Source organism: Vicugna pacos, chromosome 21 (assembly GCF_048564905.1).
Source record: "Vicugna pacos chromosome 21, VicPac4, whole genome shotgun sequence".
Classification (NCBI taxonomy): domain Eukaryota; kingdom Metazoa; phylum Chordata; class Mammalia; order Artiodactyla; family Camelidae; genus Vicugna; species Vicugna pacos.
Window position 1 is genome coordinate 30,171,837 of NC_133007.1, and position 25,165 is coordinate 30,197,001.

The 25,165-nt window shown below is 56.5% G+C and overlaps 1 protein-coding gene across 2 annotated transcripts in view; it reads left to right on the forward strand.

Moving 5' to 3' along the window:
- Window positions 1-25,165, forward strand: part of LOC140688136 (uncharacterized) — a 230,406-nt gene that overhangs the window by 159,044 nt on the left and 46,197 nt on the right. Inside the window, exon 3 of one of the 2 annotated variants that reach the window (XM_072946749.1) lies at window positions 15,231-15,646. The exons of the other annotated variant lie outside the window; for it this stretch is intronic. Coding sequence (XP_072802850.1) covers window positions 15,231-15,496 — 266 coding nt within the window. The 3' untranslated portion in view covers window positions 15,497-15,646. Of the gene's footprint in view, window positions 1-15,230; window positions 15,647-25,165 lie in introns of those variants that run through there. 2 annotated transcript variants of the gene reach the window in all.

Below are 25,165 nucleotides of genomic sequence, written 5' to 3' on the forward strand. Positions count from 1 at the left end.
CCTCCAGGGATGTGGGGGGCCACGTGGTCGGGGGCATGTGTCCCTTCCATGCTCTCCACATGCCCCCCCAGGCCTTGGCCCTGCTGCTGGCTGCTCCCAGAAAGCTGAGGGCCCTCCCTCTCTTCCCGCAGGTCTGAGGGTGAAGTCACCCCTCCACAGCCTCTTCCACATCACATCCTGTCCTTCCTTAGGCTATCCTAAGACACACGTCATTACCTAGTGATGGATTTCACTGATTTTCGTTGATTATTGTCTGTCGTCTCCTCTGGCCGGGCAGCTCCAAGAAGTCAAGAATTTCCATCTGTTCTTGTTCTTCTCTGTCTCCTCAGCACCTAGATCAGCACACAGCACGTAGTAGGCCCTCAATAAATACTTGTTGCAGAAATGAATGGCTGATCAGCAAGACAAAACAAAGAGCTTCTTCAGGTTTGTCCTCTTATTGATCAATTGATTGTTACTCTCAGCTCGCTCCCGAAGAGACTGGTGGTGCTCCCAGCACATAGTAGGTGCTTTTGAGTCTTGGCGTCCTTCCCTATGTCCAGGCTGAGCAGCTGCTCCAACCCCGGGGCCTCTGGTTCTTGGGACCAGTCAAGGTCTCACCAAAACAGAGCCAGGAGCCCCATATCCTGGCGGGCATTTCCTGCTGCCCCAGCCCGTGGGTGTCAGCTCAGACCCCCACAGGGCTGTGAGGGTCCTGGAGTCCCGCCACCTGGGTGTGTGCTCCGTCTGCTGCCTGACCCCCAGCCTGGCCAGAGCCCTGTGGCCGTGGTCCAGGAGGCATGGGAAGCAGGTCACTGCAGTCACCCTGCCGCTCCAACTCCTTGGACATAAGACCCTTTGTAGGTCCACAGCATGGCCATCAAGAGGGTGTCAGGCCTACTGGACTCCCTGTCCAGTCCACACCTACTGGGTGCCCCAACCCTGCCAAGCATGGCGGCAATGGGGCTTATTTTCCAAATCCAAAGACAGGACATCAGGTGTTTGGCCTTGGGTAGTCAAAACACTGTCATTTCCAGAAAATTCTGGTGGATTATAAGGACCTCAGGACTGGCCAGGAAGTTCTACCATGGACAGTCAGCATCTCCCTAAATGACAGCAGGAGTTCAGAAGTAGAAATCTTGTCCTCAGGGATCTTAAAGTCCAGCTGGGCACCCCAAAGCAGTTTGGGAGGGCTTCCTGGAGGAGAAGAGACAGAGCTGTGACTTGAAGGATTCCAAGATGCAAAGAAGGATGGTTGAGGTCTTCTTGGAGACAGAGGGAGACTATTCTAGCCGGGAGGGGTGGTGCTCCAGGGCCTCATCTGAATTGTGGGCATGTTAACGCCTCGCCCATCTCCTCCCTGAGCCCTGGAATCAACCCATGGAAACTGAAACCCGGGATGCTGCTTCAAGGTCAAGGTCATAAGCAAGCAGAGGTGGAGGCAAAGTAAAGTGAGGAATCCCCATGTCTGCTGCCCAGGTGTCCCTGCCTCCTAGCCCGTTACCATGATTGGGTTAAGAGTTGACACTTAGACATTTGGTCTGTGCTCTTCCTTAAATGGTAGTGGTTTGAAATCCTGACATAAACATGGTTAACAAATTGGCTCCATTTGGTGTGGCCCCATGTCTAATTGTATCCAATTAACACTTACCGGGGGGGGGGGTCTGAGTCGTCAGCTCCTGATCCATCATCCAGCCTCACAAACCAACCCTCCACTGCTCCTCCATCAGCCAGGAGGTACCATCCTTCCCAGATGGGAGACACATTCCTCCCAGTCTTTGCGTTTGGTTTGGGGACCTGTGAATTTCCAAATGGGTGTGGGAGCCTACTGGTTGTCTGGTAAAGTCTTGGCAATGTGTGTTAATTTAAGTTTTTTCTATTGAGATAGAATGCACGTAACATAAAGCTAGCCATTTTAAAGTGGATAATTCAGTGGCATTTAGTATGTTCACAGTGTTGTGAGACCATCACCTCTTTCCAGTTCAGCCCCTGGCAACCACTGATCTGCTTTCTGTCTGTAAGGATTTGCCTATTCCAGACATTTCATATACATGGAATCATACCACATGTGATCTTTTGTGTCTGCCTTCTCTCCGTGAGCATGTATTCAAGGTGCATCTGTGCCGTGGCTGTGTCAGGACTTCATCCTTTTTCATGACTGAATGGTATTTCACTGTGTGGATGGCCTCATTTTATGTATTCATTCTCCCGCTAACGGATATTTGGGCTGTCTCCATACTTCGGCTGCTATGATGAATGCTGCTGTGAACGTTCATGTACACATTTGACTTGTGTTTTCAGTTCTTTGGGGTATACAGTTGACCTTTGAAAAACATGGGGGTTAGGGGGATCAATCCTTCGAGAAGTCGAAAATCCACATGAAACTTACAGTTGTCCCGCCACACCCACGGTTCCTCCAAACTAGTATATGCAGCCAACTGCGGACTGTGCCGTACCGTAGTCTCTCCTACTGAGAAACACCTGAGTGTAAGTGGACCTGCTCAGTTCAAACCCGTGTTGTTCAAGGTTCAGCTGTATGCCCAAGAGCGGAATCTGCTCGGTCATACTATTAATTTAATTGCATAAAAATGTGCAGTGCTCTGATTAGGTGCCACTCATATTCACGGCATCCCTACGAGGTAGAGACTGTTGGCCCATTTACAGATAAGGAAGTGGAGGCTTGGCAGTTAGACCAGGATCTGAATCTGGCAGTCAGAGCTGGTATCTCCCACTATACAGAACTGAGGCCAGCAGCTCCGTCTGGCCCTTGGGATGGTAACCACATCTCAGGGTCACCCAGAACACCGGACAGGCCTGGGAGAACTCACCTGTGTCAACCACCCTGAGAGGCTGTTGGGTAAGCCTGAGGCTGGCGTGTCTGTTCGTAGAGAAGTGTCACCAAGAACAAACTGGAGACGGTTACCTCTCCTGGTCCAACAGCAGCCTGGGGGCTCTGCGCTGACCTGGGAGCTGGCTGGTACACACCCCCCTGGGGCTCCCCCTGCTGCTCACCCAGGAATAATGACAGCAGTGCAGGCTCTCAGTCAGCTCCGCTCTCCAGGCCCCCGACTTCCTCAGCACCCCTGCCTCTGCTGATGCCCCCTTCTGTGGGCAGTCAGCTCGCCCACTGCGCATCAATCTCGCGGCCCAGGGCCCCGACCTGGCCGCCCCCTGAAACCTGGTTATCCCCCCACCACACGTGCTGTGGGGCCTGGGGGCACAGGCAGCTCCGATGGCTCGTCTGTCCTGCCTGCTGCTCCCTCCCCAGTCCCTCCGAGTCGGGCTTTATCTTGCTGTTCTGGGCCCTTCCTTTACCCACAAGCCCTGGCTGCAAGTGGGACAGGGGCTGGAACCTCGGCTGTCCCAGACCCTCGGGACAGGGTTTACGCCCCACACAAGGCTCATTGGGCAGGAGGCCCCCACTGTGAGCACTTGTGTCTGAGAAGACACGTGGTGACCCCTAAACCTTCCAGACACTCAGACCCCATCTCTGCAGCGTGGGTGACTGAGGAAAGCCCCTCCCAGTCACCCAGCCCCAGGATAGCAAGGCAGGAGGCCAGCCCCTCGATTTCCCTATGACAGCGGCCTGGACAACCGGGGGACCTGCTTGTGGGCCCTCAGCCGGCACCCAGGCCGTGGAGCCCACCCTGGATTCTGGGTGAGTTGGAAGGACGGATGGGTTTGGGGGCAGAGCAGGTCAGAGCAATTCCAAATAAGACCAGAAATCCTCAAAGCCCTCCCTCTTCCCAAGGCTCATCTGGGAGCAGGGCAGACTCCAGCCCGTCCAGCCCGTGGCTGTCCCTGGGCCTTCTACCTAGCCTCACGGGCCTGGTGTGGGTACACGGACCTCTGATCATGGGTCTAGATGTGTGTGCAAACATAGCCACAGTTCCCAAGTGTACACGCCTTCACACACACACACACAGCCTCAGTACATAAGCACACACATACACTCATACATGCACACTAAACACACACACACAGCCTGTCTCACGCTCAGGCATGCACATAGAGCCTCCAGCATACGCACGTGCGCACGCGCACACACACACTCATACGGTGTCTCTCTCTTTCTCTGACACACACGCTCCTCCCCCAAGGCCAGCCTGGGTGACTGTGAGTTTCCTCAGATGCTGCCCACAATTGACTATTCATGCTTCCCTCTAATTGCCTCGTGGGTGTTTGTCTGCTTGGCCAGGAGGATCTTAAGCCGCAGGGTCTTGAGAGTGGGACTCGGGTAAGAGGGGTCTGCCATTAAAGGGACCCCCCAAGGGCAGGAAATCATCAGGCCAGGGGTGGGAGGACCCCCATGTGCCTCCTACTTGCAAAGCCTAAGGTCAGAATGGACCACTGGTCTCTAGGCCACAGGGATGTGTCTTTGGCCCAGAGGCAGCTGTCATCCATCCTTGGCTGTTCTCTGTGAGGCTTGGCAGCCACTCCCAGCTTTGGTTCAGATCCTGGTTGGTTTTTCCCTCAGAATCAAGTTAATGCCAACCATCCCTCCACATCGGAGGAGACTTCCTTTGCCAAAGCCGCTTCCAGAGTGTCCCTCCCCAGAACTCACTCCCTGCTGAGAAGCAGAATCACCTCCCTCCACAGATGAGGACAAGCTCAGAGACGGGCAGCGATGAGACAGTGGGGACCGCCCAGCCCAGGACCCTGATCTGGGGCCCCGGAGGCCCCCCCAGGAGAGAACAGGGACTGGGCCTCCTCACACCGGCTCTAAGGATGTGGTGGATGTTGCAGGGCTGTCTCCTTCATCCTGTGAGGGCCGGGCTCAGCTTGGAGAACCTCTTCCTGGCCCTGAAACGCAGCCGACAGGCACAGGGTGCTGGCTTCCCTCCCAGCCCTGCTGTTTACTTGCTGTATGACCTCCAACCATTCTCTTCACCTCTCTGAACTTTCACCTCCACACCTGTAAAATGGAACCAACAGGATCACTGACCCACAGCCTCACCAGGAGGATCATGTGAACTCCTGCTGGTGGCTCAGCCCAGGGCCTACAGAGCAGGCACGGAGCCAGTGGTCTTGAATATCATGGGAAAAGATTTCGTTTACTTGTCCCCCTGTCCCCTGGGTCTTGCTCTCTCTTCTCATACAAGCTGGGACCTGTGCGGGTGGCAGCTCAGCCCACAGCAGGGTCGAGAGCTCACAGCCAGGCGCGTGAGTGGAATGCTCTGAATGCCCGGCAGCCCTCATCTTCCGGGACCATGATGAGCTGGTCTAATGAAGCCCCAGCCCTCCTGAGAGGACACGTGCGTGGACAGAGGAGTGGGGCGACTTAAAATTGGCCCCACAGGGGAGAGGCTAGGAGAGTGCACAGAGCAGGCCTGTCCGAGTCTTGGGGTCCTTTTCTGTGCCCTGAGGGCTCGGAGCCTCCGCTAGGGCCAGGCTAGGGTGCTGGGCACCTGCCCAGCTCCACCCAGCCTCAGCTCAACCAGATACCTCAAGGACTACTTCCTCATAAAGGTGTCGCTGGCTCCCTGTCACCTGTCCTAGGCCCCGGGTTGTTCTGCCATTCAGGAGGCAAGCCCATTCTCGCCCAGCAGACCCCTTGTTCCACGCAGGACCCAGCAGGACAACCTCAGCAGGTGTTTGGGCTGGGTGCCAGCCAGTGGCTGCTTGTCTGGGGCAGGGGTCTTGGCAGAGATAGGAAGCGTATCAATGCTGTGTCTGGCGGTGTGGCCCCCACTGTCAGAGTACACTGTGCAGACACCTGGACAGACTCACGGCTGCACAGTCAGGGCCTGGTGGGAGATGCTTGATCCTGCCCCACCGCAGGCTGTCAGCTCCTTCCTGGCGTCCCTGGGGAATGAGGCGGGAGGCAAGGCTGAGCTGAGCGTTGCAGCTTAGAGGGGGTGTCCGCCCCCCACCCCCCGGGGTCGGGCTGGCTGCTGATGGATGGTAATGAGACCCGGGGAGTCTGATGAAGTTCATTTTTCACCTGCCTGTGTTTTCGCCTCCCTGCTCTCCCAAGGCAGCTGGTAATCCATCCTGGAGCCCTTGAGAGGCCTCGGCAGTAATGGGGTCATAGATCACTCCCTTGTGGAGACAGAGCCGGACAGCAGAGTGGAGCCATTAAGGATGACCACCAGTGACCCCCGGGCCAGGCCGGCTCCAGTGCGGACTCCAGATCCAGACGGGGCCTGCCACGCCCTGAATGTGGGAGTGAGTGGGAGAGGCCCCGGACATCCTCAGGGTTGGCGCAGGCCCCATGGGTGGTGAGGGGGCACCAGGAGCGGATGGTTCTTCCGAACTGGAGGGCCGGACCCCCGTGCCCTGGGGACACCCAGAGTGGGCATCACTTTGCAACTGCCCCTTTGGTCAAAGCTTCTCTGTGACAGGTCAGGGTGGAGGGGATGCCAGCTTGGAGACCACCCCCACCTCCCACCCTGTTTAAACCTGGTAACTGCAGGTGGAATCCTTCACATGCCCGCTTGCCCCCGCCAGCTCAGCAGTGTGGCCCACAAAGATTGAAACAGCAGCAGATGCCTGGCCCACCCCCGCCCTCCACATCAGCCCTCCTGCTCCCAAAGCAGGATAGGGGGCAGTTGGTTCCAAAGCAGAGCAGGAGCCCTGTCCTGCTTGGTTCAAACCCCGGCCTCAGCATCTTAACTGCTGTAATGGGCAAGTGCCGACCCTCCATTGCTTCAGTTTTTCCATGTGTAAAATGAGATGATAACTAGTGGAGTTTCGTGATGATAAAGGGCATTATAAGCAGGACGTGCTTTTGACAGCGCTGGGCACCTAATGCCTCAGAATTGAGATGTGTTACTATTATTGTTGGTGACAGCAGCATTAGTTCACGGCACAGGCTCTGATCCCAGCTGTGTGACCTTTGAACACATGCTTACCCTCTCTGGGCCTCAGTTTCCCAACTTGTAAAATGATAAGAGGATTGAACAGGCTACTCCTGAAAGGCCTTAGAAGGAAGCCTCCATGGAGTCAGCACTCAGGAAAGACTAGCCCCAGTTACTGGGTGCCAGAAATAGCCCCCCACCCCATGCTGCCCTCCTGGAATCTTCCATAGCACACCAGGGAGGGAGAAAGGAGGGCTCCCAGTTACAGGCCCCAACGGTCAGACTCTGGGCCAGGCCCATGGACAGGAGCCAAACACTCCTTACAACACAGGGGCTTGGGGACCCTCGGGGCCACACAGGTCCTCACCCAGCTTCCTGAGCTCTCAACACTTTACGACTGGGGCACCAAGAGCCCCGTGAAGGCCATGGGGGGCCTTGCTGGGGCGTCCCCACTCCCATCTGACAACTCTGGTCTCTCAAGATGGCTTTTCTGGTCCAGGATTTGGCAGGTTTTCCATGCAAGCTGCCCAGACACCTGAAGGCTGCACCTCCAGGCCCCACCGAGCCCCCACCTCCACCAGTTTCCCAGAATCACTCCTTCCCGAGCACCCAGCCTCCTCCCCACCCACCCCTCACCCACCCCACTTGAGCCCCATTGCTGCCAACGCCCTGTAGTCCCTTCTTTCCCGGTTCTACAACACGGCCTTTGCACTTGCTCTTTCCTCTGCCTGGAACAACCTTGCATGATTGGCTCCCCTTGTCTTTCCGGCCTTAGCGCCAATGTCACCTCCTCCGTGAAGCCCTTCTGGATCACCCGATCTGATTGCCTCCCCCAAGAATCCCTTGTTCTCAAATGCCTTGATTTGCTTTCTTCCTCACACCGGCACTAGTCACCCCAAAATCGTCTTGTTCATTGGTTTCCATGGTTTTTAAAATCTCCCTTGGTTAGAACATACTGTTGTGAGAGCTTGTCCATCTCTTTTGTTCACTAACGTGTCCCCAGAAAGAGGGATAGTGCCTGGGGCATAGTAGGTGACTAGTAAATATAATTGGCTGCACAAATGGGTGGAAGGAAGGAAGGACGGGTGGGTAGAAGGAGGGAGAGGCAGGGAGGGTACTTGGGTGGATGGACGATTGGTCCCCACCCAGAGGGCAGACAATACCTGGGCCTCTTTCCTTCTTTGACCCAGTTCTGCCCATTGACGGGGACAGTGGGAGGTGGCTGGTGGCTCCGTATTGGTGGCTGGGTGGTGACAAGGTGGGCGACAAGATGGGTTAGATGAAGCACCTCCAGGCAAGGTCACAGGTGTGTCACGATTTCTAAAAGGTGGAGAAAAATCTCTGTGACGTCGAGGGCCCTGTCGGAACCTTGGAGTGGCCGTTACTGACCAGGAAAGGGAACTTGGGCCCGGGGCCCCCCAGCCAGGTGCTGGGGAGAGAGGCAGTTGGCGCCCGGCACCAGCCAGGGCCCGCGTGGCATTGTCTGGAGCTGTGTGGTTGAGCAGAACCTCTCCAAAAGGCTGCCAGGCTCATCCTGGGGTCGGGGTGGGGGTTGGGGCCATGATGAGGGGAACAAGTGAATTTGCATCAGATTTGCACGCAGGTGGTGTCAAGCCTGGTTGTTCAGAGCTCCTTCAGGTGGTCAAGTCTCTGCTTTTCCTCCTCACCCCACCCACCCTGTTTCAGTGTCCCAGAGACCCTGAAACAGGAGGAGGGTGCCCTGTGCTGCTGGCCGAGCCTCCTGGGTCCCCTCTTCAGGGTAAATAAGCATAATCCTGACGCATTCCCTGCAGCAGCCCGACACCTGAATTAACCGCCCGAATCCTCACAACCTCTCGGGGTGGTGCAGCCACTGCCCTCGTTTTACAGAGGAGCAAACTGAGCCCCAGAGGGCGGTGTCACTCACAGGCAGCCACGTGGCGGGTAGGCTGGGGCTTGGCACTTTGTATGGATCAGGGCACTGAAGTCTCACATGGACCCCACGGACAGAATTAGGCTCTTCACCCATCTTACCCAAGAGGCCTGAGAAGGGGTGGAGAGAATGAAGCACAACTGTGCTGGGGGCTGAGCTCAGATTCACCCTCAGGTCAGGCTGGGAAGTCTGCATTCTCTCCCGTACTGCTGTGTGCCCAGAATCCAGGACCATCGCTGGGGAGTAGTAGGTGCTCAATAAATACTTGGTGCCTGGCAGTTTGGGAGGCCGCACACCTGGCTCTTCCCAGGCAGGCAGTGGGCACATTTGGGTGACCGAGGGGAGGTGCCCAGCAGGAGAGGAGGACGGGGCTCTTCACAGCAACACCAAGGTTGGATTCCTGCCGAATGAGGGGACCCGGGCCCGGGCTGGCAGGCAGGGCCACGAGCCCCTTTGAGCCCTAATTCCAAGAGCCCGCTTTGTGTCCCGCTGTAAAACAATATGATGGGTTAGGGTCAAGTTGTGGTCCCATAACTTGTGGGAAGACATTTCAGAACAATAAAGGTGTCTGGCTTTATATCTGCCCATATTTTATCCTTGCTTTAGCTTCTCCCGCTTACTTGCCTTGGATTTACTGTGCGAATATTTTAAACGGGTTGAGGTTTGATGCCTGCCAACGGTCCCCCGGCGGTGCCTGTCCCCTCCCTCCTGCCCCAGGGAGCCTGGCCCTGGCCAAGCCCCCCGTGCTGGCCTCCGCCTGCTGAAATACTTGCCTCCAGGCTCCTCTGACAGCCGGAGCTGTCTCCTGAAGCAGAGGTTATTGGACTGCGGATGTTATGACATTATATTTTGTGTCTGCGCTCTCGAGATGCGTGATGCTGGCAGAATGATAAGCTTGAGGCTGGGCCGGGCGGAGGGGCTGGGCGCCACAGGCGACTGATAGCGGATGACTTCCCAGCCCCACCGCTGGCGCCCCAGGAGTTGACAGAACCAGGGCACCAGCCTGCCCGGCTGGGGCTGCTCACACAGTTTGATGCTGTCAGCGCAGCTTACTCCAGAGGGGCAGGGACAGAACAAGACAAAGCCACACCAGCAGCCCTGCCTCTGCTGTGCTGGCCAGGATTTAGGTTCTGGGCACCGTGCTGAACGCTCTGGTTTATGAATGTGCTATGCCCATGCCACCAGAGGAGACAGGCGTTTTTATCCCTTTTGTTAGTGAAAGAGACTGAGGCACAGAGATAAAGTGACTTGCTGTATCCGTGTCCCAGGGCTATAAAACAGATCACAAACTGGGCAGCTTCAAATAGCAGAGACTGGGCCTCCTACAATTCCAGAGGCCAGAATATCAAGGTGTTGCAGGGCCGTGAGCCCTCGGAGGGCTCCAGGGGAGGGTCCTTCCTTGTCTCTTCCAGCTCCTGCTGGTTTCCGGCCATCCTTGGCGTCCCTTGACTTGTGGCTGCATCCTTCTGGTCTCTGTCTCTGCTTTCACACAACCATCTTACCTGTGTGCATCTGTGTCCAGATTCTCCTGTTCCTGTAAGGACCCTGAGCATTGGATGAGGGCCCACACTGGTCCAGTATGACTCACTTTAACTTGACCCCCTCTGCAAAGACCGTCTTTCCGTCAGGGATCACACTCGCAGTTTCCAGGTGGACGTGAACTTGAGGGGACACCGTTCACCCCAGTATGCTTGCCCTGGTCCCTGTAGCGGATGCTCCTGGGGCCCCACTAGCTTCTCCTCCGCCCGTCCCGGCACCTACCGGCGGAGAGCTCCAAGGTCCCCGTGGCTTCCAGATCCCTGTGATTCAAAGCGTGAGCTGCCACTCCAGGAAGGAGGCTGACATCGCACCAAGAAGGAGAGGCGTTGCTGAAAGACCCCGTCCTCCCGTCCTCCCATCCTCCCTAGGGACCTTCTCTCCCAGGCTCTCCAGCAGGACGGTTCATCGTGGCCCCTCCCCCCTTCCTCAGGTGCTGCCTCTGGGGGAACTCGAACGAAGGCGATACAAGTAGTAAAAATAATAACAGGACAGCCAACACGCACATCACTGGCTCTGTGCGAGGCAGTTAACGCATTTAATGTCCACGAAAGGCCTGGGCGGAAGGCTGCCAGATTTACAAAAAAAACAAGACAGGATGTCCCATTGAATTTCAGCTTCAGATAAACAAAAAACACATTTTTGTACAAGTGTGTCCCATGTAATATTTGGAATATGCTTATGCTGAAAACGTATTCATGACCTAGGGCTGGGGGAAAACGGAAGTGACTGCTAGTGGGTAGGGGACTTCGTTTCGGAGTGATGACTGTATTCTAAGATGGACAGAGGTGGCAATTGCCTAACCCAAGAATGTACTAAAAACCATTGAATTGCATACTTTAAATGGGTGAATTGGGTAGGGTGTGTGAATTATATCTTCATGAAACTGTTATATTTAAAAATGTATTCATCGTTTATCTGAAATTTAAATTTCCCTGTATTTTGTCTGGCAGTCTTGTTAAGATAGAGGTTCTCCCACTGTCCCCAGTTCACAGATGAGAAAACTGAGGCCCAGACAGATAGCACAGCCAGAAGGTTGTGGAAGGGGCTACCCAGGCAGTTGCCTCCCTGACCTTTAGGGCAAGGGCTCTTCGTTAGAGGGGAAGTGACCCTGTGAGCTTCAGCTGTGTCCGAGGGCCTCCGGGTGCACAGGGGCAGGGGGCAGGCAGTGGCCTACACCCTCCCGGGGGCTCCAGGCCAAATGAGCTGTGGTGTCTTGATTGCATCACCCTTTGCCTCCTGTTGGCACTCGTGTCTGCTGCTGGTACAGCACAGTCCTGCCCGGCACCTGGCACACAGTAGGCACTTAATAAGTGCTACTGGCATTGACCGTACTTTGGAGCTGCAGGGCTACTGAGGCAGCTGGGAGGATGTTCTGTTAACTTCATTTAGCAGAGATGACTTCTGAGACCCAAAGGGCCACCTGTCACTGAATGAGACAAGCCTGGAGCCTTCTGGATCAGTCTTTCTTCAGGCTGCGGTGAGATGTGTGGTCCCACAAAGGCCCTGGGACCCACACCCACGAGGTAGCAGCCGACTCCAGGCTTTGCTCTTTCTAGGAGTTCTGGTCTAGAACCAGGCAGTCCCCTAGCCTTGGCCTGAGCCGAGGGGTTTGTGGTCAGCACCGCCCCTCCACAGGCAAGTGGGCCTCATCACCGCCAGGGGGCAGCAGGGGCTTGGTTGCCACCCCAGCCCTGCAGTCCTGATTCAGGGCCCCGGGGACAGAGCTGGGCTTGGGGAACTTTGGTCTTGGGGGTTGGTGGTGGGGTGCTGGTCTGTAGGCATCGGTGTAATGTCCACCCCCGTCCCAGGGGCTGGCTGTCCCAGTGCTCCGTCAGAGGGACTGATGAAACGCCACCTGCCTTGCATCAGACTGACGGTTACTGCTGGCTGCTCACTGCCTATGGGTGGTGATTGTTGAGTTCTGCTGTTCCTCCCAGGAGGAGGAGTATTTAGTCCCTGGGCTCAGGGAGCCGGCTGTCAGGTGGTCCAGGAAGGTTCCCGCCCTGCCTGCTGCCCGCAAACTTCTGTGAGGGTGGAAGTCGGCAAGGGGGTGGCAGGAGAGGGAAAGAAAGAGGTCAAGGCCTGAGAAATTAAACGTTCATAAATGTAGGCCCGGCACTCACAAAGTAGGGCAAAGCCATTAGTGCTCATTAAAATTTAATACCTGCCTGTGCTCCCGCGGCCCCCGCTGGACACTCTAATTCAATGGGTGTAGAGGGAGAATTCGCAAATCATGGTGGAGGTTGGGGACTTGCTTTTCTCATGTTAACGTGAGGAGGATGGTCTGGCTTTGAGCTTCACCTTCAAAGTGGTGATGTGGGGGGTCCTCGGATTAGCAAATCCTCTGTGTCCATTCTTCGTGGGGTGGCTGGTCTCATCCGGGATGGCTCTCCCCTCTGCAGGTGCACCCCAAGCTTCCAGGCCCTGCTGGGAGCCAGATGTGGACCTCCCCTCTGAAAGTCCCTGGAGGGGTCAGTATTGCTCTTTTGTCTTCATTGGAGTGAAGGGCCCCCCTCCCCCCAGAGCATCTTTTCCTCAGCAAAGTAAGCCTTTCCTGTCCAGTTTCCCACTGCCTCCAGAAAGCGTGTCTTCCCTGGGTACTGTGAACACCCTCTGTGCCAGCCCCAGCTCTGTTGGCACAGTTTCCAGTCTCAGCCCAGGTCGGGTACTCTGGAAACTCTACAAGGTGCGGCAGGCTAGAGCATCCCTGAAAGGCTCCCTGGAGGAGGTGATGCTTAAGTCCTCAAAGGACATGTATAGGAGTTAGGCCAGTGGAAGGAAGCGGCTGGGCATTCTCTATGGGGAGGGTGAGCTTGTAGGGAGGATGGGGCTAGGGTACTTAAAAAAGGGAAGCTGGAGGTCAGGCCCTGGCAAGGTGGGAGATGAGCAGGAGGGAGGGTCTGGGGTAAACTGGGGCAGGGCCTGCATGCCAGGCTAAGAGTATGGATCTTGCCCTGAACCACTGGTCTGAGAATGGAATGGATCAAGCCGAAGAATCTCAGCCTGGGGCAGCCCGGGCTTCAGGGCAGCGTCAACCATGGAGTGTGTTAAAAGGAAGAAAAGGAGGAAACTGAGATTATTGCTTCCCTGCTGTGTGCCAAGCTCTTCCATGTGAGAAGGACAGCACGAATCTCCCCATTTTATAGGTGGATAAACTGAGGCCAGCGTGTGGGCCAGGTCTGCCCAAGGGTGGAGCAGGAATGCAGAGGGGCGTTGCAGAGCCTTCAGGCCTGGCTGGGCTGGACACAGGCTGGCATGTATGCTGGTCAGAGACACTTCCCAGGGCCAGTGCCCAGCTCTGTGGCTCCAGCTTCGGGCTGGGCACCACGCCCAGCCCTCACCACAGTGGCTCTGAGCCTCCCTTCCCACCAGGGCTCCCAAGAAAACCCTTTGCATCTTTTGACTCACCCTTAATAAACGGGCCTTCCATCTGTCACCTCCGCCCTCCCCTGCCCACACTCTCCAGGGGCCTGCCCAGAGCAGCTCCTAAATTATCCGCCTGCCTCCTCCTGGCTTCCTCCGGCTCCCCGCTGCCCTCCCCTGGCCTCAGCCCCTTTCCCAGCCTGGCCGGGAGCAAAGCGAGCCCAGAATAGATCAGGAAAGAGGAAAACCACAAACACCCCGGCCCTGAAGCAGGGACGGCTGGGGGAGTCCCGCCAGACTTGGGGCTGCCCCAGACCAGACTCGAGACCCCCGTCCTGGGGCCCGGAGAGCTGGCGGGCTGTCCTGGGGCTCCTTGCGTCCACTGAGCTCAGAGGTGCTCAGGGGTTTTCCTCCTTTTTGCCCCTGGCTTCCTTCCTGGAGAAAGTTCTCACAGATACTAGTAAGGCCGTCGAGAGCACCCTTTCAGACCCAGGCTGCCCGTTCCGAGCGTCAGTCTTTCCTGCTCACTCACAGCTCACATCCCATGTTGGAAAACCCACTCAGATCCCATGAGAAGAGGAGGGATGTACACACTGCTCCCCGGCCCCACCCCTGCCACTCCGAGCCTGTGGGCGGTGGGGGAGATAGATAAAGTGCAGCCTCTTCTCTGCCGGCTCAGCACTTGGCGGTGGGGGGTTGGGGGCGGCTTGGGGGTGGGCGGGTGTATCTTGTTTTAAGAGACAGGAAGTATTCGGCCACAGGCCCTAACACAGACAGGTCCCGGCTTGAACTCCAGAATACAGCAGATTCACTGCAACGGTGATGCAAAAACACTCCCCCCTCCTCCAAAAGCACCACTTTCAGTTCCACGTGGGAGAAACTGCTGTCCTGGGGGCCGTGGGCGGACTGGATGTGGGGCCCCCCCGCTCACTGTCTCCCTCCACTCCTGCGGTCTGCCAACACCTTCCGATGCCAGGCCGCTGCCAGAGGCGGGCTGCCCACCGCCAGGCGCCAGCAGAGGAAATCAGTTGGCTCGGGGCCCGGCGGCTCCCTCCTCTCCCCGACTTGGCAGGGGGGTGGCTCTGAGCAGTTTGGGGCGTCCAGGCCATGTCCAAGTTCTCTCAAGGGGTCAGAATGGACATCCAGAGGCCGCCCAAGTGGAACAGCGCCCCTTGGAGGGCCTGTGGGGACTGGAACCAGGGGTGTGTCAGGAGGCCACATCTGGAAGGCCCTAGGGCCGGGAGCACTGGCATGGCTGCTGCCTGGGAGACTGCTGTGTCCTGTCTGTGTGGGAGCCTGTGACCCCACAAGGCTTGAGACCATAAGACAAGGGAGAGACAGACAGAGAGAGGGAGCAGGAGTGGGTGGGCAGGGAGCAAGAGATTGTGAGAGAGGGGTGGCCCCTCCAGCTGGCGAAGCTGGGAGAGGATGCCAGGATGCCGGGGAGGTATGGAGTGGATGGACGCAGGCAGAAGGTGCCCCCCGTGGTGCCCTCCCTCTCTCCCAATTCCCTGTGGAGTTCGGTGAGGAGGAAGGGAAGCGATGAGGCTTGGTTTCAAATGCCTGGGCCGGGGGTTCAAATAAATACTTTCTCTTAGTCCCTGGGACAAACCAGAGATTTTTCTCCTCTTTCCCAGATGGAGAAGTAAATTGCAGCTCAGAGAGGCAGAGTGCTGGACCAGAGCCACACAGCAAAGCCCGCTGGCCTGAGACCCGTGGCCCTCCGCCTCTGCACATGCACACACACCTGTGTCCACGTCCTGCTGCGAGTGCTGCTCTGCCCCCGCTCCCCGGCCGCTGCACGGCCTTGGGGTCCCCTTGCTCTGTCCCTGCTAGGAACTCGTGGTCTCTGGTGGCCAAGGCTTTCAGAGGGACTGGTTCTGGAGAGGGGCCCTCCTCCTAGCTTCTGAGCTGTCACGTCTGAATTCACAAGGTTCCAAAGTCACCTTCTGGGCAGGGAGCCTGGGCTTCTGACTCAGCCCCTGGGCCTCCCTGGAGCCTCTTGGCAGCACGGGCGGCACCACCTGCCGGCCGAGCAGCCATCTGGCCCCGCTCAAGGACACCCGTCAGCTTCACACCTTGGTCGTCTTCGCAACCGCTTCTCTGGGGACCCGCTGGCCTAGGGCTTTGGGACCAAAGTGACGTGGGCAGGGAGCCCCTCCTGTTGTCTGATTTTAATTCGGGCACCTCCCCCAGGTCCCTACATGGGGCCCTTGCGGAGGGAGGCATGAGGCTTCCAGAAGCTGATGAGCCCCGGGGAGCTGCCCCCCACCACAGCGTCGCTCTTCCAAATCCTGAGGCCCACCTTCCACCCCACAGACCAGTTTGCTCAGAATCTCAGGGTGGGAGGTTCCAGGAGTGGTGGATTTCCAGGCTCCTGGGTGACTCCATGGGCCACCCAGGTGAGAACCTTGCTATAGCTGCACCCTGCTCTGCATTTGAGTCTTCAGGGTTCAGCCCCCGGTAGGTGGTGTCACCTCCTATACCTCGATGTCCTCATCTGCAAAATGGGCCTGACAGTAGTGCTGACTCCACGGATGGGCCTGGGGACTCAGTGAGTTAACGCAGGTGAAGGTCTGGGCGCCTCTGGAAATTGGGGCAGAGTGTTAGTGCCATCTTTCTGCAGGTGGAGGAGCGAAGGCAAATGTGAGAGCTCCCTCCCTCCCGGTCGGGAGGTGGGGGCTCAGAGGTGGCAGCCTGTGTCTCATCCCAGCTGCATTGCTGGTTGTCTTTGGGTCAGTGGTTGCACACACCTCCCCACCATGTCTGCACTGTGGGGACCTGTCTGCCACCTGCGGCTGTGGCAGGAATAGAGGTAACATGTGTGAGAGCTGCTGGGTCACCAGCATGAGACTAACCAGTTCCCTTCCTCTCAGACAGATTGCTGGGCAACCTGGCATCTCCATGTCCCCAGCTGTAAAACGGGGGAATTAGGCAAGAATTGAGGGGCCAAGTTCAGGTTCCTGCAACTAACAGGGGAAACCAAACCTCGCAGCTGGTGCCAGGTTGCTGAGCTAGTGGACAATGTCTTTTCTGGTCACTTGGTCCTGCTCAGGGGAACATGTGTGCACGTGTGTGTAGGTGTGTGTGCATTTGTGTAGGTATTTTTAGATGGGGGGCTGTGTGCATGTGTAGATATGTGTGGTTGTGTAGTGTATGCATACTCACATGGTGTGTAACTGTGTGCATACATACGGTGATATTGTGTGGGGCACACAATATCAATTGTGTGCATGTGATATGAATGTGTGTGTGTGTGCTTTCATGCACATGTGGCAGTGTTTGCTGCATTGCTGTGTGCACACACACTGATGAATGCATTGCATTGTGTGTACAAACAATGTATGTGTGTTTGTTGTACTATCTGACTGGTGTAAACACGGGTGCAGTGGGTGTGCACTTGTGGGGTGCTATTGGGAATCTTCCAGAGTCGCGTCAGCCTCGGCATCTGGCCCCGTGCTCACAGGGGGCTGCCTCGTCCGAAGGCCCTGGGGGCCCCCCCAGCTGCCCCCCGACCCCAAGCAGGACCCCATGCAGTCTGGAAAGGTCTGCTCCCATGGGGTGGGGTTCAGTCCACAGGGGCTGCAAGGACTTTCACGTGTGTCAGTGTGACTACTCGATGCGCGCAGAGAAGTACAGAGAATGGAGCCCCTTCTTTCACATCACGCACCCAGCCTCAGGAAGGAACTGCTGCCAGCGTGCTTCCTCTCCCCGCCAGCCCCCTTGGGCTTGTTAGAGCCCCTGCAGGCCCCTGGGGAGACCCCCCCTGGTCTCAGCCCTCCTGCCTCAGCTTCGTTGCTGGGAAGTGGACGTAACAGCGGAGCCGAGCTTTGCTAGGCGTGTGCGTCTGCTGAGCGCTGGCCGCGGGCCAGGCGCCCTGAGCACTGGGGCTGCGTTGGCGGCGGACACACGATGCCCCTGCCCTCATGGGTGCACATTCCAGGGTGCGTTCCCCCTGCTCCTGCTCGTTGACTGCTGGCAGGTCACTGCTGGCCGGGGTCAGACCCAGCCCAGCCCAGCCTCAGCCGGCTCTGCCTGGACAGCACACCTGGCTGAGGAGCAGCGGCCTCGTGCTGCGTCCCCGCTGGGCCCCAGCCCATAACGCTGCACTCTCCTAGCCAGGCCAGCACCTTGAATAACGAGCGCAAATTCTTTAAAAGTCAAGACAAGAGGCAAAATATGGGATTATCCACCAAAGGTTCGGCCAGCCCCTCCCCATTCTGTCATCAAAAACAGGGGAACTTGAAATTGTCACCACACTGTAAACTGACTATCCTCCAACAGAACAAAAAAGATGTGAGAAAACAAGGTGTGACTGTGTGTTATGTATCTTGTGCCTGTGGAGGTCTCATCTCTGTCTGTGATTGTGTCCATCTGTCCGTGTGTCTGTGTGCCTCTGGGTGTGGTAAGGACATCTACGCGTGTCTGTGAGGTTGTGTGTCTTGTGTCTGTGTGTGCAGAATTGTGTGTATCTGTGTGTGTCTCTGTGTTTATGTGGTTGTGTATCTTGTGTGATTGTGCATGTGTGTGTGATTATGTATGTCTGGTTGTGTCTGTGTGTGTTTGTGTTCTGTATGTGTCTGCAGTTGTGTATTTTGTATGATTGTGTGTGTATCTGATTGTGGGTGTGGTTGTAGCTGCGTGTCTGTGTGTGTGTCTGAGCACCTGTGCTTGGAAGCGGGTGTAGCAGAGACCTGGCTTGGACCATGCAAATCTCTGTTTGCAAGAGGAGGCGGCTGGGTCTGAGGCCTAGTTTGAATATCCAGATCACAAGGGTGTGGACCCCAGACCCTGTGCCCCCAAGTGGCCCCAGAACCCCTCCCCCAAGATCGAGTCTAGACCTTGAAAGACTGGATGGGAGCAAGTGTGCCAGGGCCCAGGAGCTCTAAGTCTGAGCACCCCCTACCCCCACCGTGGGTGCAGTCTCTGGGGGAGTGGGGACCCCGCCCAGGCAGGATGGGGAGGGGGGCCAACGTCGTACATTATTCAGCAGCTCCTGAGTTCACATTCTTCTCCCTGATACTTTTACAACCTGTCAGTAAATAAAAAGATTCTACATTATTTATAGAAATGGAGCAGAACTGGCCATGAGGATTTAGGATTGCCGTTATTAGGAAGTCCTCGGGGCCACTGGAACGGGCACCGGGTGGGAGGGACAGGAGCTGGCCAGCTGGCCCAGAGGCCCTGGCTGTCTCCCTGGCTGGCCCGGGGCTCCTAGAGGAGGGCACGGCCAGTCCTGCCAGCTGAGCCCACTCCGGGCCGGCCTCACTCTGGGCGGGCGGCCTGGCTGTGGCCACAAGGTGGTGGGTGGGGACCACCCACATAGGATGAGAGCAGGGGCAGTGGGGGACACCCAGAAGCCAAGTGCTGAGCGAGGTGCCAGGGAGTGTGCGAGAGGCCCTGATTACTCCCAGACAGTGTTCACGGAGCACCTGTTCTGTACGCAAGGCCCTGCACGGCATCCAGGGCAGGGCCCACCTCCCCAGTCCCTTTGTCCTTAAACTGTTAGTCCATCAGCCCAGTCAGGGTTTGGAAATGGTGCTGCAGATGGTCAGACCAACTGAGCGTGCCCTGGCCTGATGCGTACACCCCCTGTCCCACTTGTGGACGCCATGTCCTGCCCTGCCGGGCTGTTCTTGCCAGATGAGTCATGTGTGGGGCCGAGTGATTCTCAGCCTGGAGTCCCCCGGTTCCCTACCAGAAGTTTTTAACTTTGCGTTCTCCACTTTGATGGCAGTCTAAACATAACCAACATGAGCATGTTCTGTTGTTGGACGACCACCCTTTAAGCATTTCTGGGGACTCGGGGTGTGTGTCCATGTGCAGTTACATTCACACAGATCTCTCCTCGGGATGGCGGTGAGTGCCACACCCTGGGCTTCTCAATGCTGGACCCCAGGCACACTAAGGGCTCCCGTTGAGGGAACTGTTTTCTCACAAGCCCTGCAGTCCCCAAATCTGAGAACTGATGGCCCAGAGAGGGCAAAAATCCTGTGCTGTTCATCTGTAAGCCCAGCTTCCTGCACATAGAAGGTGCCCTATGGTGTTGAGCTGGTTAAGTTATTCATCCTTAGGAACCTTGCTGTCTGGGGAGGAGGTGAAACAAGCCATGGACACGGAGACTGGGGAGTAGCCTGTCATGAGGACCATGGCATTTTCTGAGCTGAACCTAGAGATACTGAGGGGCCCAGGGGAGCGGGGAAGTCAATGGGACATGGTTGATCAAAGAAGTCAGCCATGAAGGGGAGACTGGAGGGGGACCTGAAGGAATGAGCTGAGTTTGCAGAGGTGACAGAGAGCAGCCTCACAGCTGAGAATATACTGACTGGGACCCGTCATCTTCTAACTGAGGGCTGGGGCCAGGCTGCACTGCAGGAGGTTGGAGATAGGAGTGTGGACGAGGAGATGGGGCTCTGACAGCTCCGCTGAGTGTGGGCTACAAAACCACAGACCAGCACTTCCCAGAGAAGGTGCTGAGGGTGTGTCTGGCTGGGTGTATCAGCTATCTACTGCCGTATAACAAATTATCTCAAAACTTTGCAACTCCAAACAACATTTATTATCTCACAGTGTCTGTGGGTCAGGAATCTGGATACAGCTTAGCGGGATCTCCAGCCCTCACAGGTTGTGATCTGGGTGTTGGCCAAAGCTACCGTCTCATCTGAAGGCTCACTAGGGAAGGACCCGCCTCACAGCTCACTCACAGTCATTGGCAGGATTCAGTCCCTGGAGGGCTGTTGGACTGAGGACCTCAGTCCCTTGCTGAAGGTTGGCTTGAGGCCTTCCTTGATTCCTTGCCACGTGGCCCTCTCCCATGTGACAGCTCATAACGTGGCAACCTGCTTTATCAAAGTGAGCTGCCAAGAAGGCAAGAGCGTGTGTGCTGGGGGAGAGGGAACCAGTCTTTCAAACAAATCTCTTGAGTGACACCCCATCCTTTCTGCCGTATTCTGCTCATTAGGGGCAGGTCCCTACGTCCAGTCCAGGAAGGGGCATGAACACAGGGAGGTGGGATCGCAGGGAGTCACAAGAGAAGGATAAAATTAGTGGTGTTTCTCCCGAGTGACCATCTTGTGAATCACCCAAGGTTTGGGGGACTGGTACGTAAGGAACGGTGACAGTCTGAGTACGATTGGGGTGCTCCCCTGAGCTGCTGTGGGGAGGGGTGTTCAGGAACTGGCTGCACTGCTGGGTGCAACACAGAGCAGGGGGCACGTGTCTAATCCCCTAAAACATCTCTGCTGTGACCCTTGGCTCTGGCTGTGGTAGAAGTGAGAACAGCGACTGGGCAGCCTCCCTCTGCTCTGCAGGTCTGGGCACTCTGAGGGGCTGGTCCTGCCCATGGTGCTGGGACACTTCTGAGAAAGTGGCCCAGGTTGTCCGGGCTGCCATCCCACTGGCGCATCTGGACCTCTGGGTGTCACGGCCAGTTCCATCTTCTCTGGTCCCCATGCAAGATGAAAGTCAATCTTGCCTTCCCACAGACCTGGCGCCCTGACCCACCATAGATGGGTCCTGAGGGATCACAGCCTCCACCCCAGGATGTGCTGAGTGCCCGGTGAGGTGGGAAAGAGGGGCCCTCCCCAACACTGCCATCCTGGTGACACCTACATGAGTGAAGTCAGGGTTCTGCTTATGGAAGACCTGGCAGGGAGCAGGGCACTGAAGGGACTCATGCAGAAAGATCAGGTACCTCCACAGGCCAAGAAACCTGGATTTCAGGAGCCGCATGGCTTGCCGAATGACTGCTACAGACGAGTGTTTCCCAGACTTCTGCATCTGTGACTCACAATGTGAATTTTATATTTTACGTCATGACCCAGCCTCTGTGCATGTGCGTGTGCCCTTGGGACGGTGCTCAGGTGATGCTGGTGTCTCCTATTTTCTTTTGGGCAGTGGAGAAAAGATCCTTACCCCAGCCACAGAATGATTTCACGGCCCCTTCTTGGATCTTAACTTGAAGTTTGAACAAGAAAGGTGAGAGTCAGTGCCCCAGAGCTGTTTGGAAATCAGATAGGCATAGATATCAGGCTAGCAGGGGGTGACTGTCACACCTGGGGGTCCTGTCTTCTCAACTTGGGTCTTCTTGAGGGGGGAGTGTGTCCTCTTCACGTCCACATGTGACACAGAACATAGAAAGTACTGAATAGAATATTAACGATGGATGAATGAATGAATGAATGACTACATGATGAACCCACTGTGGAACCAGGTGGTTCCTGCTGGGATCCTGATGTCCCATCAAACTCACATCTTAGAGAAAAAGAATCTGCAAACCGGGGCAGGAAGTGACTGGGCCCCGGCTCCCGCCCCCGCCTGCAGCTGAGGCAGCCAGCCTTCTCCGCCAGCCACATCCCCCAGCAAACCCTTCTTCCACCACCGACCTCTGTTGACCCCTGTAATTGGGATCTGCTGTTTGAAAGAAGATTCATTCCCTTTGCAGTTGACGGACCTGCAGGAGAGGCGGGGAGGATGGGAGGCGAGGCCCCCTCAGCCTCCAGAACTTAACGGCTTGTCCCCCTGTCCTGAAGGTGCTTGCTGCCAGCCCAGCAGTGACAGTTTTATTGGCAGGCGGGCCTGCCAGAAGGATTGTGGGCTATTTACAGTGTCGAGGCCGTGGCTTTGCGCGGAGACAGTTAACATAAATTCACATGATAGATCCGTTATCACTTCATTGAACTTCTGGCGGACCCATCGAAGGCCGAGTGATAACACACTGTTTCCTGGGCTTGCACAGCCCTGGGATACATTAAATACACTTTATTTACGGCTCTCCATCGTGGCGCTGTGGGCAGGAGAATGCAGCTTTTGCAACTACCGTCTAATTTTATGATGAGCATTAAAGCCGGGCCTATAATTTGCACCTTTTTATTCATTAGACAGTGGTGCAGCCATAAGTCAAAAAGGCCCAGGGATTTAGATGCAGATCCAGAAGATAAACTATTGACAAGCCAGATGTATTTTTACATTAGAGCGCCTTTACAATAGTTTATGTTGAGAGTGGAATATAAATTGCGTTATTAAATATGAACCGCTCTTGGAGCCAGTGCTCGCCAGCGAGAAGAGGGAGGGGGCTTGGAGCCCGGAGCTGGGAGGGGCCGCCTAATTTCTCAAGGTTGAATGTCTGATTCTGCTCTGTGAGTTTTGTCTGTTCAGAGCCCCAGTCAGCATGATGGGGTGGCGGCAGCGGGCTCAGACTAGCCCACCGCTGAGCAGGCAGGATGTCCAGGGCTACGCTTCCCGCCCAGCTCCTTCCAGGAAGGAGGGCTCAGTCAGCTGCCAGGCCAGGAGGACGCATGCCCACTCGCTCTCTGGAGTGCGCTGGGGTGACACTGGTGAGGTATGGTGCCCTTCTGACCTGCAGGACGCCCAGCAAACTCTTCCAGGACATTTCAGCTGCTGCGCAGAGTTTGGCAGGAATGGGGGCCTGGCACATGGACTTCTGTGGGGTCACCGGTTTCCTGGTCCTGGGCTGGCTTGGGGGCCCAAGAACCTGAATACATCCCAGGGCTTCTCAACACCACTGCTGTTCAGGGCTCGATCAGTCTTGGTGAGGGGCCCTCCTGCACACAGTGGGATGTTGAGGTGCCATTAGCACCTCCCCCCCAGTTGTGACTACTCAGAACGTGTCCGGGAGTTACCAGCTGTCCCCCAGGGGCAAAACAGTCCCCAGAGGAACCCCTGATATAGCCCATCAGGCTCTTGACTTAACATCAGAAGACCTGAGGTCACATTCCGGCTCGGCCGCTGGCCACCCCTGGGATTTCAACTTTCCTGGCCTTCGTGTTCTCACTGATGGAAGGATGGGGTCGGAGCACTGAATTTCTGACTTCCTCCGCTTACCTTCCTGTGGTTCTAGAAGGGCTGCACAGGTGTGTCAGGACAGCTGTGGGATTACCGCCGTTGCTGCTGGTCCAGAGCGTCTCCGTGACTGGGTTTGCAGCTCTGTCCCCCTGGGTGGCCCAGGTGACTCCAGCGAGCATGCACTCAGGTGGCGTTCCTTGGACGGAAGGAATGGGTCTCCGGGTCCCAGATGTCCTCAAGCTTCCAGTGGGGCTAGATCGAGGTTCTCGAACTCCTGCAGCATCACCATCCCCTGGAGGGTGTGTGAACATCCCTGGTGCTGCGCTCTGTCCTAGCATTTCTGACCCAGTGGGTCTGAGTGGAGCCAGAGACTGCATTTTTAACAAGTTCCTAGGTGACGCTGACGCTGTAGGTTCAGGACCACAGGCAGAATCACTGGGCTAGAGGAAGTCAGGGTGGAGAAGGGCTCCTGGAAACGGGCTGAACAGGAGTCTTGCGGCAAAGTCATAGAGGTGGGGCTGACAGGCTCCAGGCTTCAAGGCTTGGGGCCCCAGGGCTATCTGAGGCGTGTGCTTGACAACTGGATGCCTCAGAAGCGGAAGATGAACCTCACTTGCTGCCTTTCCTAGCAAGTGGCTCTTCTCCACTCCCATTCTTTGGACAAGGTGGACTGCCTCTCTCCCTCCTGGCTGCCCATCCAGATTAACACTCAGCACAAACCTTACCTCCTCCAGAATGCCCTCTCTGACTGCTCCAGCCCCCCAGCGCAGAGAAGCCACTGCCACTTGTGGGATGTCGGTGATAGGCACCACCACGAGGATGTGGTCCAGAGCTGAAAGGATTCATTTCCCCATGTCATCCCTTCCAGGCCCCAGCCCAAGGTCCTCCGGCCGCTGGGTGGGGAACGGACAAAAGGGGCAAGGACAGAGGCCGGGAACTGTTAGGAGTTTGTTGCAATAATCACGGCGAAGACATGATGGTTTCTGGGCCCGCAGTGGTAGCTTTGGAGGGAGCGACTGGATTCAGGGTACGTTTGGAACTCGGAGCTGTCGGGATTTGCTGGTGGATCGGAGGTGGGATTTGAAAGAGGACTCAAGAACATGTCCAGGGTTTTGACTTGAGCAACTGGAAGGCTAGCGTTGCCAGGAGGAATGGGTTTGGGGAGAAGAGCCGGAGCTCCGTTCTGACTGCATTAAGAGATGCTGTTATACACCCAAGTGGAGATCCAGTTGGCAGTTGGATATTTGAGTCTGGAGCTACAAATGCAGCGCCCTTGGTGCACAGATGGTGTGTGAGGCTGGGAGCCTGGGGGAGACACATTGGAAGGGAGTGGTGTTTGGGGAGCACTGGGCTCTGGCAGGCTGACAGTTTCGGGGTGCTGGCTTGGTCACTACAAGGACAGCAGCGAGGGTGGATGGGCCCAGCCTCAAATAGACAGCTCCCCCAGAGAGAGTGCTGTGGACCATCAGGGACTCCATCTAGAGGGGGATCAGAGTTTACGAATACACCAGCCTTTCCCTTGGTGGTGATGCAGTGCTTCTCAGCCTTGAATCCTTGTTCCCATCACCCGGGAAACTCTAAAACACCAGATGCCCGGGCCCCACCCACAGAGATCTGATAGAAATGGGCTGGCTGGGGCTTCTGTGGGGAGGGTTTTGAGACCTCCAAGTGACTACGAGTTGTAGACGAGACTGAGAGCCGCTACTCTGGGAGGGCCAAGGTCGTGGGGCACTGGGCTAGAGCAGGACAGGGCACAGGCAGGGCCGGG